This window comes from Drosophila obscura, unplaced genomic scaffold, assembly GCF_018151105.1.
Source record: "Drosophila obscura isolate BZ-5 IFL unplaced genomic scaffold, ASM1815110v1 contig_17, whole genome shotgun sequence".
NCBI classification, from domain to species: Eukaryota; Metazoa; Arthropoda; class Insecta; order Diptera; family Drosophilidae; genus Drosophila; species Drosophila obscura.
The window spans coordinates 2,187,179-2,204,819 of record NW_024542757.1 but is presented as its reverse complement, the minus strand read 5'-3'; the positions used below and the strand labels follow the sequence as shown (position 1 = coordinate 2,204,819).

Sequence of the window (17,641 nt, the reverse complement as noted above, 5' to 3'; positions counted from 1 at the left end):
CCCATAGCCATAGCCATATCCAATGGACCCATAGTTGGGCTCCGCGAAACGAGTGCAACACGAACTATTTAATGGACTTGGCATGCACACTCTGCGCCCTGCCATGGCCACAGCCAGATTCCAGGTCTCAGGTTCAGATGCAGGCCCCAGCTTCAGTTCCAGCCGCATCGGTTTCATTGCCATGTGAGAAGAAGACATCTGTGGGTCCAGACATACAGACAGACAGACAGAAAGACGGATATCTCCGCGGGATGGGACCGAGTGTGTCTGCCTGTGTGATGGTACGTTAATCAGCTTTGCTGGCAGCCTTTTCATCAAAGAGCGAGCGGCACCCACACGCTGCATGCTGTCTGGGGCTGGGGCTGGGGCTGGTACCTGGGGAGACGGGGAGACAGAGGTGCAGAAAGCAGAACAGATTAAGCATACGACGTGTTTGGCAGTTATCATCGACCCGAAATGCCAGCGACCAAGAGATGGCAATGATTCCTAACGGAACGTCATGCGTCGTCGACTGTTGCAAGTACTATAAGAGCATTGGGACCTGCAACCTGGAACCTGGGTAGAGGTCTCCCAGTAATTTATGATTCGCAGCGCACGGCGTGCAAATGATCTATTGCCCATTGCAGTTATACCAAGAGAAGGCAGGCTGAGGCTGGCTTTGGGATCGGATCGGATCGGCACTTGTTGCATCAGCAATATAACAGTTAAAAGTGATTTCTTTCGCATCTCTCCACTGCCCCCAAGGCCCTGACAGTTACAAAGTGCGCCCACAAGTTCGCGGTCAGGTTAAAATGACCCAAAACCCAAGCCCCCTAGAAGAGCAACACAATGCAAGCGATGCGATGCGATGCGTTTCGCTGAGTTGCGTTGCATTGTCGACGCCATCCATTTTGAGACTCTAAAAATGATTAATGGACTTTTCGTGTTAGCATCGATTGGATAGCAACGCAAGCTTCGCCATCAGAGTCATAAATAAACCAAAAAATAAAAAATGCATCGGCAGAGGCATCTGCAGATCAACATCAGGCCGAGTCCGGGTCCGGGACCTGCCCTGCTCCCAAAACAAGCGACCCCGTGGGCGGCGGCTGGCGAATACTTACAAATTCCATTGCGTATTTATCATTGGTAAACTTTATTCTTTACATTTACATACAACACGTTTAAAATTACTTTGTCCAATTAAGTTATTGCACGCCTCGTACCAGGCATGCCACACTTATGGGGGTTTTGAATTTATATAAAAGAGAAATATGATATTGTATATTTGCAATAGATATCTCTATATAAACTTTAATCTAAAGTGGCTACTATAAGTTATGATTTTCTCTCGCCGATTAGCAGAGCAGACTGGGAGAGAGATATCAACGCCATTCGAGTGGACTCCACTCTACGCGTATGAGACTGTTGCAGCTGCCGTTTCGCTTGCTACTGATGCGGCTTTGTGGATTCCTGAGCCGTCACTGTCGCCTTCTGCCTGAAGGACTATAAGGACGGCGGATTGTATTGGAAACCAGGATTATTGAACTTAAAGCGCGCGATCTCGAACTGCAGTGTTTCGTAGTTGATGTCGGCCAAACGCTTCAGCTGATGGGCTATCTGCTGGCCATCCTGGCTACTTAGGGCGGCGCTCAACGGTATGGTATCTCGCTCCACCTTTGTACTGAGAAGTGGCGGCACGTCCTGTATGTTTGAAATGCATCGCGGCGCATTCTTGACTGAAAACGGAACGGGTACAACGGCTCATTAAATCTCTGCATTCGATGGAAAAAGTACAGAATATGTTTAGTTACCGTGGTAGATGATCTGATCAGGTCGGGTCTGGGTGCGTAATCGCTTCACGGGCAGTTCGCCATTGATTAGCTTGGTTTCAACGACAGCGCCGGAATTGATGACTGCATGGACGCTGGAATTGCTGGAAGCAGGCGTACGACGGGCGGCCACAAACTCAACGGGATGCGGCTCTTCCACGTGCTCGAAGGATGTGTTGTCCACGACAATGGTGCGGTAAGTACCACCACCCGTATTTACAGCGGTTGTGGCAGCATTCGAGCCCTCAATGACGCCGCCGTTGTCGGCCATATTGTCATCGATAATTTCTTCCTGTTCGACGTGTTCTTCGAGCATCTCATCGTCATCGACTTCATCGTTGATGGCCTCCTCGACGGCAGCTTGCAGCTCCTTTTGGAACGCGGCCGATGTGCGCTGTCCGATATCCTCCAAGTCATCATCGCCGTCGTCCTTCTCAGACTTCAGATTCAGCAGCGTCTCGCCCGTGGCGGTGGGCACCTTGCCGAACAGATCGAGGGCTCTGTTCTCGAGCGTCGTCATCGATATGTCCTTCTCCGTGGCCATAAGGCTGCGTCTGTACTTGCACCTTGTCGTGTTCTTCCAATCGTTCAGGCGCTGCAAAAGGCGGGAAAAGTGTTAATGGGATGCTCGGCTCTACAACATATAGCCCCCGCTCACCTTTCGCCACTCCTCGGGCGTGAGTGTGGGCCCCGAACTGCATTTGTTAAGCCTGTCGGAAAGCTCCTTCCATTTTTTCGTCAAATAGTTAAGATCATAATCCCGCGGCACCCGTCCGGTGGCGAAAATTGAATCGGCCTCCATCATGTCTATGTACATCTGGTACTGTTCAGAGGATGTGCGCTTCTTTCTTCGGTCCATTTTGCTTTCCATTAACGGTTAACACACGCCTAGGATATTGTATTTCTTGACCAAATCTTAAATAAAAAAAATCCGACGCCACAAAGATGCGAAGTGTCCACAAACAATTTTAACGCGTTTGGGATTTTTCAGTGCTAATTGGCTGGCTATGCACAGGGTTGCACTCACAGCGACATCTGGCGGAAAGCCATTCATTCGATATATGCAGCATACGATAGTTGTATTTCTTATTTGTTTATTTATTTTTTAATGAAGATATATCTCTTTAAACTTAACTTAACAGGCCACTATATAATGCTCTAACATGTTACAAACAATACCGATATGCATTTGATTGTCATTAGTTTGCTCCATGGCCCTATAACTCTGGCTGACCGTACTCAAATCCGGGATTACTGTACTTGAAACTTGCAATCTTGAACTGCAGGCCGGCGTTGTGAATGTCCGCGATTCGTTGCAACTGATTCTCAATCTCCTGGGCGTACGAGCTTGTCTCTTGCTGCAGCGAACTCTTGACTAAATCCAGGATGAAATGGGGAATGGAATTAGTTTGTTCAAGGAGCATATGTATGTTTGTGTGTCTGCAACTCACCCTCATAGAGCTGCTCGGGCACTTGGACACGCACCCGCTTCACGGAAAGTTGTCCATTGATGATCTTGGTGGCTGGACGTTCGTTATACTTCACTGGCGGCGCCTGCTTAACTTTGCGCGGGCAACTGTGGCTTATTCGTATGGATTTTGGGGGCGGGCTGGCATCTTCGCCAGAGTCCACATAGTTCTCGACCAGTTCCTCTTGATCGAGGTCATCCAAGTATTCGGAACTGTCGTCGAGGACCACCACGTCCGCTATCTCACCGAAAATGCTCAGGGCTCTGGTCTCCAGCGGCGAGAGGGATAACTTAGCTCCCGGGGACATCATGATGCGCCTATATTTACACCGTGTCGTGTTCTTCCAATCGTTAAGGCGCTGCAAAAGGCGGGAAGGGCGTTAGTTGTGCCGCAGCTTCTCGAACATGAAACTCTGATTACCTTTCGCCATTCCTCGGGTTCCAGACTCGGCCCGGTTCTGGATTTGTTTAGCTGATCGCTCAATTCTTTCCATTTGATTATGTCGTCGTAGCGCGTCGTTCTGCCGCTGATCAAAACTGGATTGGACTCAATCATGTCCAGGTAAATCTGGTACTGCTCGTAGGAGGTGCGCTTGTTTCGTCTGGCCATTGTGATTATTAAAATAAAATTAAAAATATAATCAAAATTCCAAAATATCAACAAGCAACAAAAAATCAGTGTGACCGCGATCAAATATACCGACTGACTTGCAGAAATATACCGAAGAAAAAAACAACATTAACCCACTTAAGCCCGCTCTATTTAAACAGTTGAACACCTTGAGTTACACCGCGGAACTGTTATGAACTGCTGCTTGTAAATGAAATTCATGGTAATTCCCGTTTAGTTAAACAAAATATTTACCACCCAATCTTTTTGAATTTTGAAGTTGTATTAAAATTCCAAAATATTAACAAACAAATAAATAGTCGCAACACCATTCGATGCGAGGGTATCGATAGTAGCATCGATAGTAGTCTCACATCTCTAAGGTCGAAATCATCAATGTTTCTCCAGCTCTAAAATATGAATTATTTAATTAATAAATAATTGATTAAAAATGCTCAAATATGTTGGAGGTCCTTTAACATTTCGGAAATCAGTACCTGTGAATTTTATGCCGCTCTGGTTTATTGAACCAGTTTAAATTTGTTTTTTCACTGAACCGGTTTCGACGCCAGGTGGCTCTGTTAACAAATACTTCGCTGTGTAGTTGACATGTAGCAAAACTAATTCCATTTTGTGGAAATTCGGACAAACAAAATTAATTTCCTTGGTACTGAATATTTAAAATATTAAAGTTTAAGTGCACTTAAAGAACAAAGACCAGTGAAAAAAGCACCTTCAGACTTCTGGCTACCAAACGCGATAGTCGGGGCATGTTGTAATGTAGCCGCTGTCCTGGTAAAGCTATGCAAAAAAAGACGCATGTGAATTTTTACTCTGTATTGTGAACGATGAACCAGATGATAGGTTGTGTGCAAGCGAGATAGCAAGTGTCGAACACGGAGAGCAGAGTAGACACAAAAACTCGCATTTTAGTGCGGGGCCCGAGCCCATTCCGAAGTAAATTGTGACTTGGGGCTCGCCCTCACCTTCCGCCCGTCATTTGGAACAAGTCACCACCTCAACAGATAACAAATTTCAATTGAACGCGCAACATGGCGGAGGTGGTAGAGGAGCTGCCAGCAGCAGCAGCCGCCTCGTATGCGGATGATGTCGGTGCTTCTGTTATTGTTGAGCCTGTCACAGGCCTGCCGGGCGGATTACCCCTCACTGCCAATGGCACCGGCAGAACACTAACCCTTCCACCGGCAGCCATGAAATTCGCCGACCTCACGGAGAGTGGCAGCGAAAGTGGCGACGGTGAAGGCGATGGCGATGGCAGCGCCAACGCCAACAGCAACGGCAATGGGGAGCCGGGCACCAGTGCATCGGGCAGTGGACGGACCTCGCCGCCGCCCAACTGTGCCATCTGCCTGTCGCGCTGCAAGCGAAAATGCTTCACCGACTCGTGCATGCATCAGTTCTGCTTCAAGTGTCTCTGCGAGTGGAGCAAGGTGAGTCTCGGAGAGTATTGGTACCGGACGAAATTTGCTAACCGTATTCGTTGACAGGTTAAAGCCGAGTGTCCGCTGTGCAAGCAGCCCTTCAAGACAATCATCCACAATGTGCGTACACTGGATGACTTTGACAGCTATCCGGTTCAGAACTCATCACCGCCCATACCAGATCACCATCCAGCGCTGCGTTTCCAAATTGTGCGACGTCCCAGGTTCATGCCGCTCGTGCAGAACCAGTCGTCGATGACGAACGACCTGGACGGCGCTGCGGCTGGTGATGGTTCACAGGATGGCCTGCCCACAGCTGAATCATCGGGTGGTCGCCACTCATACAATCGCTTTGAGCCGTACCGCATGGAGTTGATGAACTTCTATCGAAACGACCAGGATCCCGCCATCTCGGGCAGTTCGCTGAGCCAACTCTGGCGGCGCTATGTCTACGATCGCAAGCTGTATGCCCTGCCAGTCAGTGATAGCCTCACCGGCCACTTCCGCGAGTGGAGTGCTCGTTTCTACAGGTGAGAACAGACCCGGGAGCCGGGAGCCGGGACCCGTGGCAGTCTGGTTCAGTCGTTCAACTAGTGAACCGTAATTTACCCTTGTAGAAACAATCCTGCCCAGATGCATCGCCTGATGCCGTGGATACACCGCGACATTGTGTGCCTGCTGAGGAATGCCGCGCACAGTGTCAGCACCGTGATGCAGCTGATGCACGACATTCTGCCCATGACGAACATACTGGGACCCACATTCCGGCGCCGCTTGTCGCCGTTCTTGGGCGAGCGGACCAGTCACTTCATCCACGAGCTGTTCAACTTCGCCCGCTCCCCATTCGACATGATTGGCTACGACCATGTGGTCCAGTACTCGGCCCGTGTGGCGGAGGAGGTGGAAGTGGATCTGCTGGACATGGTCGAAACGCAGTCGTCCAACGAGAGCGACTTACATTTGGAGGTCGGCGATGGGGAGACGGCCAACGCAGAGTCCTCCAACGACTGGAATGCAGCCAACGATCGTCCGTCCACCAGTGTGATTGTGACCAATCCCGGTGCCACACATTCCTTCAGCGTGACAATGGACAGCGATGGCAGCGAGCTCCCAGGGATCTCAATACGACGTGCGACCTCAACCGTCGGCTCCCAGACGGTGGCCATCAACTTGAGCATGCGGCGTCCGGCCAACGAGACGGAAGTGATCGAGATCGATGACGGCGATGCTGCTGCCAATGCTGAGGTGGCCGCCATCAACGATGGCAGCAACTCAAACAGGCGACAGGCCGGCGCCAGCATACCGATTAGTGCCCACATTGAGCTGGAGAGCAGCAGCAGCTCCAGCGGGGATGATGAGTGTGTCTTTGTGCTGGAGCTGAAGCCGCCGCATTTGCGGACACCCGAGCAGGTGACCCTCGACTCCAACAGCGACTCGGACGTTGTCTTTGTGAATGAAGAGAACGAGAGTCCGACGGCCACCCATCGGCCATCAGCCACAACAGACGCCGTGAATGATGCGGAACAGAACGCGGCTCAAACGGCCAATCATGGCCTATACATGGGTCCCAGTACAAGCGCTGCCGCCAGCAGAGGCAAGAACTGGAAGCAGTGCTACGACTACACACGTCGTCAGGATCTGTTACGCATCGCTGGCTCCACACGATCGAAACGCACCAGCCATCCTCGCCTCATTCCCCCAGTTAGCCAAAGCAGCAGTTCGAGCAGCAGCAGCAGCAGCAGCAGTAGCAGCAGTGCCACACCTTTCCAATGGAGCTCGAGCAGCGACGACAGCAGTGAAAGCAATAGCGAACAACTTTGGGCTTCCGCCAAAAGAAAACATCGCAAAGCGTTGGCACGCAAGCGTCCGGCTCCCCAGAAGCTCAAGAGATCAACACGAAAGCGCAGCAGGCGACAGGTGGAGCAGGCGCCAGAGCAAAGTCCCCCCAAGGAGGAAGATGATGAGAAAGAGAAGAAGCCGCCGGAGGCTGAGCCTGAGCCTGAGGCTGAAAGCAGTTCCGATGGTAGTTCAAGCGATGATGAGTCGGGAGGCGACAGTAGTGAAGCGAGTGGTATGTTGACCAAATTGTAATACTCTTTACGTCTCTCATATACATTCAAAAACCTTTTGCAGAGCCCAAAAAAAAGAGTAGCAGTGACGACTCGGACGATGGTAGCCCTGAACTAAATCTTCAGCTTAGCGCATTGCGCGCCGTTTTGCGCTCGGAGGCGGTGTTGGAGGATCGAAAGCCGCTCAAGCTGGAGCTGCATATGCCGGATGAGCAGGAGCGAGAGCAGGCACAGCTGTCTCAGGCACCACTGGGGGAGCAGCAGGCGGAGGAAACGCAGCCAGAGTGCAGTGCGCCGAAGCGTCGTCGCAGCTGCAGCAATAGTAATCTGTCCAGCCACAGTGCCAGCGTAGCGAGCAGCACAACAGCCACCTCCAGCTCGGCACTGAGCTCATTCAACTGGCGGGCAACGAGCTATGCGATTGATCCTCTGGTGCGTGGCAGTGGCACCACCGATGTGCATGACATTGCCCACTCACTGATTGAACTGTCCACACTGACGCATGAAAGAAACGACGCTGGTGACGGGGCAGACGTAGACGTGGACGTGGACGGTGGCGTCAGTGGAGGCTTGTTCAATGATCAGTCAAGTGGAGTCGAGGAAGCGATTAGCTTTCTACGCCATGCACTGCCTAACACTGCCAATAGCCTTGAGGACGATGTGCGTCTGGGATTGTACTCGGACGTGGATGCAGAAGTCAGCAACGAACAGAGTCAATATCGGATGGAGTCGACCATCGATGTGGTTGGTGAACCTTTGGTGGAAGCAGATGCGGATGCAGAGACTGCAGACGACACTGCCACAGCCACCGAAGATCAGGAGGAAGACGAGGATGAAGATGACGATGATGAAAATGAAGATGAGGACGACGATGAAGATGATGACAACGAGAATGAAAATGACGACGACGACGACGATGATAATGATAATGATGAAGATTAGCCAGCTAGCATAAGCTTCAATCGTTTATTACACTAAAAATGCTGTTCGAAATGTGTATTTAAAAGATTATGTATGGTCTTCTCCTATTCTGAATTCTTAAATATGTTGCCCTTGTCCCCCATATAATAATATATTATTATTTAACTTGTAATGTAAGTAAATAGTTTAATCCTAGGCCTAAGGTTGCCATGTTAAGTTGTAAATATTCAGGCCCCTCTTAATATATTTTACATATATGTTTTTACTCCTACCTATAAGAAACATTATTAAAAAAAAATGTTATCCCACATCACTAATGTATCCAGTTCCCAAAACGGATCCTTTGAAGCATTGAGAGCTATCCAACCACCCGATATGTGATCCCTACCCATCCCTACCCAACCCATCCCCCCCCATCCCTTTCCCACACATGTTGTACATTTATTTATTTAAGCGGATCTAAAAATACCTATATACAATAATTAATGTTCATAGCTTGAACCATAGAACTAACGCCGCTTTGGCACACAGATTATTATATGGAGAGAGTGTTAAATGTTTTTGGATACTGGCCGCCTAATGGCGTGGCCAATTATGAAATTTAGTACTCAAAACAGAAAAGAACAAACATTAATTATAATACAAAATCAAATAATAAATGTAAAGATTTATTGTAAAAAACAAAATAGAAATGATGGCTTTACTTTGTTTAATTTTCCCACAATGGCAGTCAAGATTTTGCGTTACGATGGAAATGGTCAAATTACTCACATGGCTTGTCAATAGGCTGTTTCTCCGAAGACAACTAAGTTGAACGATTATTCTAAATCGTATTCAGATGTTTACAAGGTTATAAAGTGTAAATATTCTCAGTCTGTCGGTCTTTAATGAATTTGTCCCGTCCCGATTGGATCACAAATATATCAATAATGTGGAAATGTATGTCTGTTATCTCCATGGAAAAAATGGGTGTACACTGTTCTCTTCAAATGTGGTATTTGGTATTTTCAGTGTGTACACATCAGCGGGCAACCAGCTCCTGCACTATAATCGGAACTGTCTGCGATCGCTACTAGCTTCTAGTAGATATAGTACAAAGTTAAACTAAACTTCTTTGCATTTTATTTTGTTTGAGGATTTTTTTAAATTAAGTGGTATTTTCAGTGTGTACACACCTAAGGGAATACAAACAGCGCGCTGCTTTTTTAATGCCACCTTTCCTTTTTTGTCAAAGAAAAAAAATCAGACGCTTGCAAAATTTGTTCTGTGCTAAGATCGAAGTAAATTGTTTATGTGTATTGTTCTGCGCTAGATAAATAAATAAACCGAACCCCTCTGTGATTCAGCGGCTTGGGGAACCTAAGCGGGACATTGGAAGCGCACACCTGCAGCTGCGGAAACAAAAATTGTGATTTTTTTTTTTGTTCGAATTGAGACGAGACTCTGTGCAGTTTGGTTCAGTAGAGAGCAGCTATTTGCCACGAATATGTCTACGCGTCAAGTGATCTCGTGGCGCATCTACGTCTATGCCAATTCTTTGTACTCGCTGCCACCAAGGGAGAAGCGCAGCTTCCGCGAGTGGAGCCCGCAGGCGCTCAGGTAAGTGCCAGCCCTGGCGACTAATGGAAAGCCCTTCTTGATCAACACTTTTGTGTTTACGTTTGTCCAACAGAAACGATCCATGTGCGATTCATCGCATCATGGACTGGGTGAACCGCGATGCCTCGGTGCTCGTACGCAGCTCCGAGGAGGAGATGGTCAAAGCTTACGAGACGGTGCAAGATATGCTGTCGCATGTCAATATGCGCAGCGTCGAGTTCCAGAACACGCTGTTTAGCTTTTTCGGGGAAAAGACAAATCACTTTATCCACGAGCTGATCAACTTTTCGCGCTCGCCGTACGACGATCCGATCGCCTACGAGTTGAACGTTCAGTACCGCGCTGTGCTCAATGTGTTTGATGACGATGTAGATATGCCGTGCACATCGGCGGAGGCTCTGAAAAAGCAGCAGGCAAATGCAGAGCTGCACAACTTTGTGCAGTTTGCCAGTCGCATGGATAACGATGATTGCATCAGCTTCGACGCGGACATGGAGCTCGAGGTGGAGGATACCTGCGCTATAGACGAGTTGATTATGAGCAGCCCATACACTACCGGGCTGAGGGGCCTTGCGGAAGCTGTGACTGCAGGATATGCCGGGGTTCCAGAACAACAGCCGCCGCAACAGCAGCAGGCGCCACCACAGCAGCAGCCGCCGCCACAGATGCAGCAGCAACAGCAGGAACAGGCTCGTCAAGGAAGTTCGTATGTGGATCCAGCTTTGCAGGAGGCCATCGCAAGGAGCATGATGGATTTGGGCGTTGTTAATCGTCAGCGTATACGGATGCAGCGCAGATTCTTAATGAACACCGGGGATCCGATTGTCCCTTCTACAGGACCGTCGGCATCGGGAGCAAACTCAGCCTTGATGGCAGTTCGGGCTCACATTGAAGCTCGTAGGGCTTTGGCTGCCACTCGTAATTCAACGGGTCCTCATAGACGCCGGCGCAGAAATGGCCTCAACCTGGACCACGCTTTTAACACTTATGGTGGTCCCCCACTCTAGGTTCGGACGGGACAATCCCGTTCTCTTAAGATATAATTACATTTCATAATCTCTTTGGATTCTTTCATACAACACATACTTACATTATTCACAATAACCCAGCACACAATGAGCCCAACGAACTCCTAATCATTAATGCGCGCACAAAGGGTTCGAATGGCATCAAAAATTGATAACGTCCTTCCGAATGGCAACTGTAACGATGACGGTATTGGATAACTGATAAAACGGATTGCCCATCAATAAAAAAGGACGGCCCCGTCGAAAACGGTGTGCCAAATATGCCTATAAACGCATATTTTGTGCTTTTCCAAATGGAACACGGTCCTTTGTCTTAATTTTTCGAGAATAAAAAGGTAGCCCTGCCACACTACGCCCCACCCCATTCCGGCTCCATCCCTTGTCACACGGCGTCAAGTGCGGGTACCGGCTGGTTGGCAGCGCATGAAAAATTGAATTACACGCACTTTTGCGCATAAACGAGAGCAGAAATAAAAAAATTTGAAAAAAATAAAAATAAGCAGCAATGCCAATCGGTGGTCCAATGTTCAAATACCCTTTTTGTACTGACACCCACTTAGCTTAATCCAATCCTAATGAAATGTGAAGGGATTACTTACAGAAGACATTGTACTTATATTTGAAGCAAAACATTGTAAACGAACCCATAGAAGCTTGGAACACAGCTAAAAAAAGAAGAACAAATTATTGTAATTTTACGAACAATTATAAACAATTATAGCAAAATGAACTGAAGCAAGTGAAGTTTTTAGTTTATTTGCAAAGAGAAGAAAATTAAGTGAATGAATCATGGACAGAGCATCAGCATACAATTAAATGCATTTAATTTTCGTTTATAATTCCCTGAAATCTGAGAATAATTTAAAATTTGCTAAGCTGCAATAATTATGTACTATGATTATAATTTAATGCTGTTAAAAGCTGTATCTATAATATACTTACGCAAGTTATTAAATACAAAGTTTGCAAAGCTAAAGGCCTAACAACTAACGATTAAAATCTCTTCAATGATATTAATAATTATGTCGATACCTGCAGGGCATAGATGCAACTGAGCTCTGCAAATCATGCACATATATAGATTGAGGGAACAGAAATGCTGTGAAGCTTCTGGGAAAACATACCATACCCTCTGTGTAGGGTGTGTAAAATGATGGCAGCAAAATGTTGAGTGAAAAATGCGGCCGATTTAGGGTTTGGTTGCGGCAGAGGTTGGACCGTGCAGCATTGAGGGAAGGGCAGGTGCTACAGCTGCTTGTGGTACCAAATTTACGGCCAGCAAATTGAGTTAAATATTCCTTTTTTTTTTTTGTTTTTTTTTCGGGTTTTTTTTTCTGTTTGGTTTCTGCTTCTTGTGGCAGAAGGTATAATATAATTGTCCTGCCGTACACGGTAATTCAATGCATATTTGATTTTATGATTTCGTCGGTACAAAGGAGCATTAATGCATATCGAATGAAGCGAAGGAAACGTAATGTTCGACATTTCGTGGCTCTCAGAATCAGGATTAGGCTTCAGGAGCTGATGGCACGGGCACGGGGAAACTTCAGACATTAATGGAGACCACCGCACTGCAGACGGCGGCTGCAGATGGGACGATAGATGAGAGCGACTCCATCATCGCTCACTGTGTAAGCTGGGTGGCTTCGGGCCTCGGCTTTCGACTTATCCCTTCCTTGAAAAGTTATCCTTTAGTCTAAATGTCATTAGGGTTTTGTCGGCTGCATTTGCTCTGCTCGGCTGACAAACTAATTTGCGTAATGTTGACGAAAAACTTTTTATTTGACTTGCTGACTTGACTCGGCTTGCCTTTTCCAAGCACAATCCCAATCCCAATCCCATTCCCATTGCCAGTCGCTATTCCCATCCCGAGCACAGTTCCACTTCTTCATTGCTCCTCCATTTTCTGAGCCACTTGACAGACACCCGGCTAACGTATTCGTAAGTTGCAGCAGCCCAAGAAAAGGAAAAAGAGAAACGTTTTAAAACTTTTTCCCTCGGTTTGCATTGCATTTTAAGACGTTGCGTCAGAGCGGGGTGTGGGTCAGAGCGAGGAAAGCAAGGCAATTGGCAAGTTGTGGCTAAATGAAATGGGTGGAGAAGGAGGAATAGTTTTCTTGCCGCAATTTAAGTTTGAGTTGAAAATTACGCCGCCGACTTGAATTAAACGTTTCAGATATCAAATATACGCACCGTTACCTTCGCTGGCGCCCATCATCCTTGGCCTTTATGTGATTTTCATGAAAATGATTCGCGGTCCGCATAAAATATTCATATATTGGCATAGCGCCTAGCGCCCAACGCCCTTCCTTCCACACGAACCCCCCCAGTCGAATTATCTCGCATAAATGTTGAGAGTTCCAGCTTGGATTCGTTTCGGGCTTATCTCAAATTATGCGCAAGTCGTTGGAAAATTAAAATAATTTCCACATTCGCCGCAGTGAGCAATTAATCAAGGGACGCATCCTCTTTGGATACCGCTAAATAATATGCGGTGCCGGGAGTTATGAGAACGCATTTAACCCAAATGGTTTGAGCCTGCCTGCGCCAAGCCCTGATTTATGTGGGTGACCAGAGCCCTTCCATGTGCTCCTGGCCACCTGTCGCCCCACCACTGCCTTCTACCCAGAAATCCCGGACAATCCATTCATCCTTCACTGAGCGTCGTATACCTTATCCCTTTCGATATCCAGCTGCACAATGTGTCACTTTCGTTTTTATTCCTGCCTTAGATTTCCGCACCCGACACTTTGCCAGTTCTCAAGCTTCAGCTTCTTTGGATTCTACCATCCTTCCTCTTTGAGATTCCGGTTCTGTTTCACTGTTTCTGCTGCTGCTTTCGGCATTTGCCAACTTTAATATGTTGGCACAGCATGGCGGCAAGGCTCTTTGTTGCCTTGAGTTTCCATTACATTGCAACGGAAGCCGGATGTTGAAATTGTTGAGGTTGCTTCTTCATCACGGCAAGGCGTAAGCAGCTTAGCAGCACACCCCTTCAGCTCTTCAGCTGTAGCTGCGGTTGCTGTGGGGGAAAATGCTGGCATGAATGCCATCGCATTGAGGGACGAGAATGAAGCCTGACGCTAACCCGATACCCAACCGGTACGCGCGGTCTCTGTAAATGTTCAATCAAAACTTTACTCAGCCCCAGAGCAATGGCGCAATTTACGCACAGCACAATTGTCAAGTTTTAAATCTCATTGCCAACTTTTTTAAGTATTCACACACATCCAAGATATATTTATGTGCTGAGAGTTTTTCGGTAACTGGTCTGAAATGTTAAAAGGCCATAAAATGGTAATGGCATCTACGAGTAGAAATAAATGCTGCATCTATGGAGGATTGCCGGTCAATCAAGGCCATCAAATTGCTGTAGTAATAAAACGTGCTAGAGGAATTTATAGTTTAAAGTAATTTAAACAGTGCCATTCGGAAGAGGTATTGAATAAATTAATTATAATTAAATTTCGTATTGAAATTGGCATATGAAAATTGCATTGAAAACTTTGAAAGGCCTCAATCGGACATTTAAATATTTTTTTTTAATTACCATACAAAGTGTAAAAGTTTTTAATGGAACGATATGTATGAATGGTAATGATGGTGAAATTGAAATGTGATTTATTTTATAAATTAAATTTAAAATTTATAATTAAACATATTAATTATGAATAGGAAAGTAGTAACGACATGAATATGAAACATTATTTAATTGTTGGTTTTATTTTTCATTTGAATAAATTGAATATTATTTGATATCATTCTGTTCCTTACAGCCTGTTGCATGACATTCGATGTTTCGTGTTTTCTTTTCCTGATGCAGAGTCGACTTTTCACTTTCATGCGGAGCAGGAATACGTGTATGCTGGATGGTGAGTCCCAGAAAATGCGTGTGTCATAAATCTACTCCCGCGCCTTTCGCTTAAAATCAAGCTATTTATCACAAGGCGTCGACGACGACGACAAGGACAACGACGTCATGCTGCGGTGCTGCCAGGATGCCACTACGCCAGGATGCCAGAATGCCAGTATGCCACGCTGCTGCTCCACTGTTGCCACACTCTTATCATAACAGAAGTGGAGCGGTGCGAACGCCTCCGGGATGGCGCACATGTTTCACAGCAGTTGATGCCTCTCCACAGGATTTTTTATGGGTCCGTCTGCCAGCAGCCCCAACCGACGACTGCCTGCTGAGGTAGAAAGTTGTGGAAAACAAACTTTTCCTACATTTTCGCCTCCTCATTCCATGCGTTGTGTTTTCTGTTCTGTTCTGCTCTGTTTTGTGCGTACGGAGGTGACAAGAATCCGGTAATTTGTGCTTCAAGGTTAAATGTTAATGTCCGCCATTACAGAAACATTTGACGTTTTGTTTCATAAGCGACAACGGGTTATGAACACGTGCGACGGCCCCGTCCCAAAAGGCCCGGCTGCGTATGCGTAATTTTTATACTCTTGCTAATTTGACTGGCGCCAGGTAATAAAAGTGACTGCTGAAAGTAGCCCGTCCCCAAGTTAAGGTCGGAGTTAGTTTGCTTAGGACTGTCCTTGGCTCTTCCCGGCCATCATTTAAAGGAGGGACCAGGACATTGTTTGTGCCTGGTCATTGAACGAAGTTCGCAGTGAATCGCCCAAAGGGGATTCTGGCAAATGGCTGCCAGGCGACTGTCTTAATGGCGGCTCCAAATGTTGCTAATGTAAATTTGAGAAAATGTTCTACGTGTATGTCTGTGCTTGTGTGTGTGTGTGTGTGTTGCTGGGAAACACTTGCGGTCTGGCAGCATTTGTGCATTATTATTTGCGGTCAAGTCTTTTGTGGCCTGGCCTTTTCTCATTTCGGCAGGCAAGATCCCTTTTGAGCCGCAGAAACGGCAGCAGCAGCAGCAGCGAACTAATTAGAGATATATTCATTTAAAAATACTTGTAGCTCTGTATGACACACACACACTGACTGATACGATTACACATACAGCGACACATTGCTTTAGCTTTGGCTTTGGCTGTGACGTGCATGAGGAGGCAATCAATTATGGCGGTACGTTTTGCCCAAAAAAGCGTGTTGCCTACTTTGAGGCGCCCGCGTGTTTGCCAACACAGCAGCACAATTAATTATGTACATTGGGGTGTATGGTATGTGTTCCCTTCTGCCAACCGCCTACCGCACTTTCCCCTAGATCCCTTTCGTTCTTTCGCCAGTGTTTGCCTCCGTCTGTGTTTGCATAGGAAACGGAGAGGAGGCAGACGAAGAGTCATCCTTGAGCTTAGACGACAGCATATGCTCATGCATGCCTAATTACGATAAATCCTTGCCCCAGAACCGCGCTCTTGCTTTCACTTTAACGCTCTAACTTTCTGCTCCCCCCTTTCACACCCTGCCACTCTGCCTCTCTGAAGGCCGACTGAGTTCGCGAGAACAAACGCGCCCAAATGAAGTAGCCAACAACAAGAACAAGAACAAGGAAAACACTTACGAGGAACTGTCTTTTGGGGGGGTGTGAGTGTGGGTCTGTGTGTGTGTGTGTGTGTGTGTGTAAAGACGTTCATAATTATGGCCGTATTTAGAGAAATTGGTTATTATGTGCTTAACGCCATTTGTCAGACGGGCAATAGTTTGTCTTGCCCCCCAAGGGTGGTCCTGCCTTTAGAGAGATGTTCTCAAGGAGTTCCCAAAAACCCAAAAGGAAATACCTGGCAGAGCATAGATAAGGCTCCTTATTTGAGAACAATACAAATCTGTATATAATATAATACATATTCATTTAAGAACATTTACCGAGACACTCTTCTGCAAATTAAACTGAATAAGTTGTACAAATATAATTGTATTGTTGATCATTTAATGAGCTATCAGTGGAACAAGGATTCTTTAAGATTTCCAACTTAAAGTTCGCATCGCTCACTGCGCGTCCACGTGCTACTTTTGTGGCCACCCTCTTAGTTAGTTGTGGCTGTCTAATACTTGAAATTGTTTGCTAATTCGTTATTATTGGCACTTTACCACGTTGCCCAAAACTTGTATTGGCCATCTGCGTGTATTCGCCTTCGACTCTCTCTCTCTCTCTCTCTCTATGCCTCTGCTGGCTCTCCTTTAAGCTTCTTGGGGCAATTAGGCCAGGCGTGGCTGACAATGCCGAGTGTCTCCTTCTAGTAAGGCCTCTCCAAGTCGGGCGGTGTATCTGGCTCTGGGCTCCGCCACTGTTTCCATACATGTCCATCAATAAGAGGTCCTTGAGCCTGCTTGCTCGTTATGCCATCTGTCAATTGGCCATCCATCAATTGTAATTAATCGTGCTTCGGGCTAATGATTCCCTCTCAAATTTGCAATTCGAGCAATCTCCTAATGGTGCCTGCCCTCGTTGAATTTGGGACAATTGTCGCGCGTGGCAGGCGGTTAAAGGAGTGCTTTGTTGCACTCATTCGATGCATTCCATCCAAAATGCAATTTCAATTCCAATAAGAGCCTCCAACTGTGCACAAAGAGACCGCTGAAAGCTGTGAATTGTGGCTGAGGATGGGAATGGGAAAGATGGAAATAGAAACGGGAATGCTGTGAGGCTGCGAGGCTGATGCTGTTGATATTGGATGACCTAGAGTCCATCAGCAGCTTCAGTTGTTGACATCTTTCGCCTGCCTGGTCCACTCATAAATTGCAATGTTATTCCTGGCTGTTGGCGGAAAATCTTTGAACAACATACTCGA

At 46.9% G+C, this 17,641-nt stretch overlaps 4 protein-coding genes across 6 annotated transcripts; 2 read left to right on the top strand and 2 right to left on the bottom strand.

Moving 5' to 3' along the window:
• Positions 1–1,124: 1,124 nt before the first annotated feature.
• Positions 1,125–2,793, bottom strand: LOC111079471. The gene is made up of 3 exons (XM_022374659.2): positions 2,467–2,793; positions 1,791–2,403; positions 1,125–1,715 (listed from the first exon to the last, which is right to left on the bottom strand). Exons 1-3 carry the CDS (start codon positions 2,677–2,679, stop codon positions 1,483–1,485), a joined length of 1,059 nt encoding a protein of 352 aa, XP_022230351.2. The 5' UTR covers positions 2,680–2,793; the 3' UTR covers positions 1,125–1,482.
• Positions 2,794–2,899: 106 nt separating this feature from the next.
• Positions 2,900–4,123, bottom strand: LOC111079472. 2 transcript variants are annotated; one of them, XM_022374660.2, is made up of 4 exons: positions 4,056–4,123; positions 3,698–3,878; positions 3,260–3,635; positions 2,900–3,183 (listed from the first exon to the last, which is right to left on the bottom strand). In XM_022374660.2, exons 1-4 carry the CDS (start codon positions 4,106–4,108, stop codon positions 3,026–3,028), a joined length of 768 nt encoding a protein of 255 aa, XP_022230352.2. In that variant the 5' UTR covers positions 4,109–4,123; the 3' UTR covers positions 2,900–3,025. The 2 variants fall into 2 exon arrangements, with proteins under 2 accessions (XP_022230352.2, XP_022230354.2); XM_022374662.2 differs by lacking the exon at positions 4,056–4,123 and having other exon boundaries at positions 2,901–3,183; positions 3,698–3,959.
• A 357-nt stretch (positions 4,124–4,480) lies between these two features.
• LOC111079470 (E3 ubiquitin-protein ligase Topors) lies at positions 4,481–8,962 on the top strand. Its single transcript, XM_022374658.2, has 4 exons — positions 4,481–5,337; positions 5,395–5,858; positions 5,946–7,399; positions 7,462–8,962. Exons 1-4 carry the CDS (start codon positions 4,939–4,941, stop codon positions 8,337–8,339), a joined length of 3,195 nt encoding a protein of 1,064 aa, XP_022230350.2. The 5' UTR covers positions 4,481–4,938; the 3' UTR covers positions 8,340–8,962.
• Positions 8,963–9,518: 556 nt separating this feature from the next.
• LOC111079474 lies at positions 9,519–11,911 on the top strand. Of its 2 annotated transcripts, XM_022374664.2 has the most exons (3): positions 9,530–9,598; positions 9,665–9,917; positions 9,991–11,911. In XM_022374664.2, the coding sequence occupies exons 2-3, from the start codon at positions 9,805–9,807 to the stop codon at positions 10,922–10,924; spliced, it is 1,047 nt and encodes a 348-aa protein (XP_022230356.2). In that variant the 5' UTR covers positions 9,530–9,598; positions 9,665–9,804; the 3' UTR covers positions 10,925–11,911. The 2 variants fall into 2 exon arrangements, with proteins under 2 accessions (XP_022230355.2, XP_022230356.2); XM_022374663.2 differs by having other exon boundaries at positions 9,519–9,917.
• Positions 11,912–17,641: the final 5,730 nt, after the last annotated feature.

Coding starts and splice junctions, on each gene's coding strand:
- LOC111079474 (XM_022374663.2), top strand. CDS start 9,805: ATGTCTACGCGTCAAGTGATCTCGTGGCGCATCTACGTCTATGCCAAT. Junction 9,918..9,990: donor TGGAGCCCGCAGGCGCTCAG/GTAAGTGCCAGC, acceptor TTTGTCCAACAG/AAACGATCCATGTGCGATTC.
- LOC111079470 (XM_022374658.2), top strand. CDS start 4,939: ATGGCGGAGGTGGTAGAGGAGCTGCCAGCAGCAGCAGCCGCCTCGTAT. Junction 5,338..5,394: donor GTCTCTGCGAGTGGAGCAAG/GTGAGTCTCGGA, acceptor ATTCGTTGACAG/GTTAAAGCCGAGTGTCCGCT. Junction 5,859..5,945: donor TGGAGTGCTCGTTTCTACAG/GTGAGAACAGAC, acceptor TTACCCTTGTAG/AAACAATCCTGCCCAGATGC.
- LOC111079471 (XM_022374659.2), bottom strand. CDS start 2,679: ATGGAAAGCAAAATGGACCGAAGAAAGAAGCGCACATCCTCTGAACAG. Junction 2,404..2,466: donor CGCCCGAGGAGTGGCGAAAG/GTGAGCGGGGGC, acceptor CGCCTTTTGCAG/CGCCTGAACGATTGGAAGAA. Junction 1,716..1,790: donor TGATCAGATCATCTACCACG/GTAACTAAACAT, acceptor TTCCGTTTTCAG/TCAAGAATGCGCCGCGATGC.
- LOC111079472 (XM_022374660.2), bottom strand. CDS start 4,108: ATGAATTTCATTTACAAGCAGCAGTTCATAACAGTTCCGCGGTGTAAC. Junction 3,879..4,055: donor GTTCCGCGGTGTAACTCAAG/GTGTTCAACTGT, acceptor CACAATGGCCAG/ACGAAACAAGCGCACCTCCT. Junction 3,636..3,697: donor AACCCGAGGAATGGCGAAAG/GTAATCAGAGTT, acceptor CGCCTTTTGCAG/CGCCTTAACGATTGGAAGAA.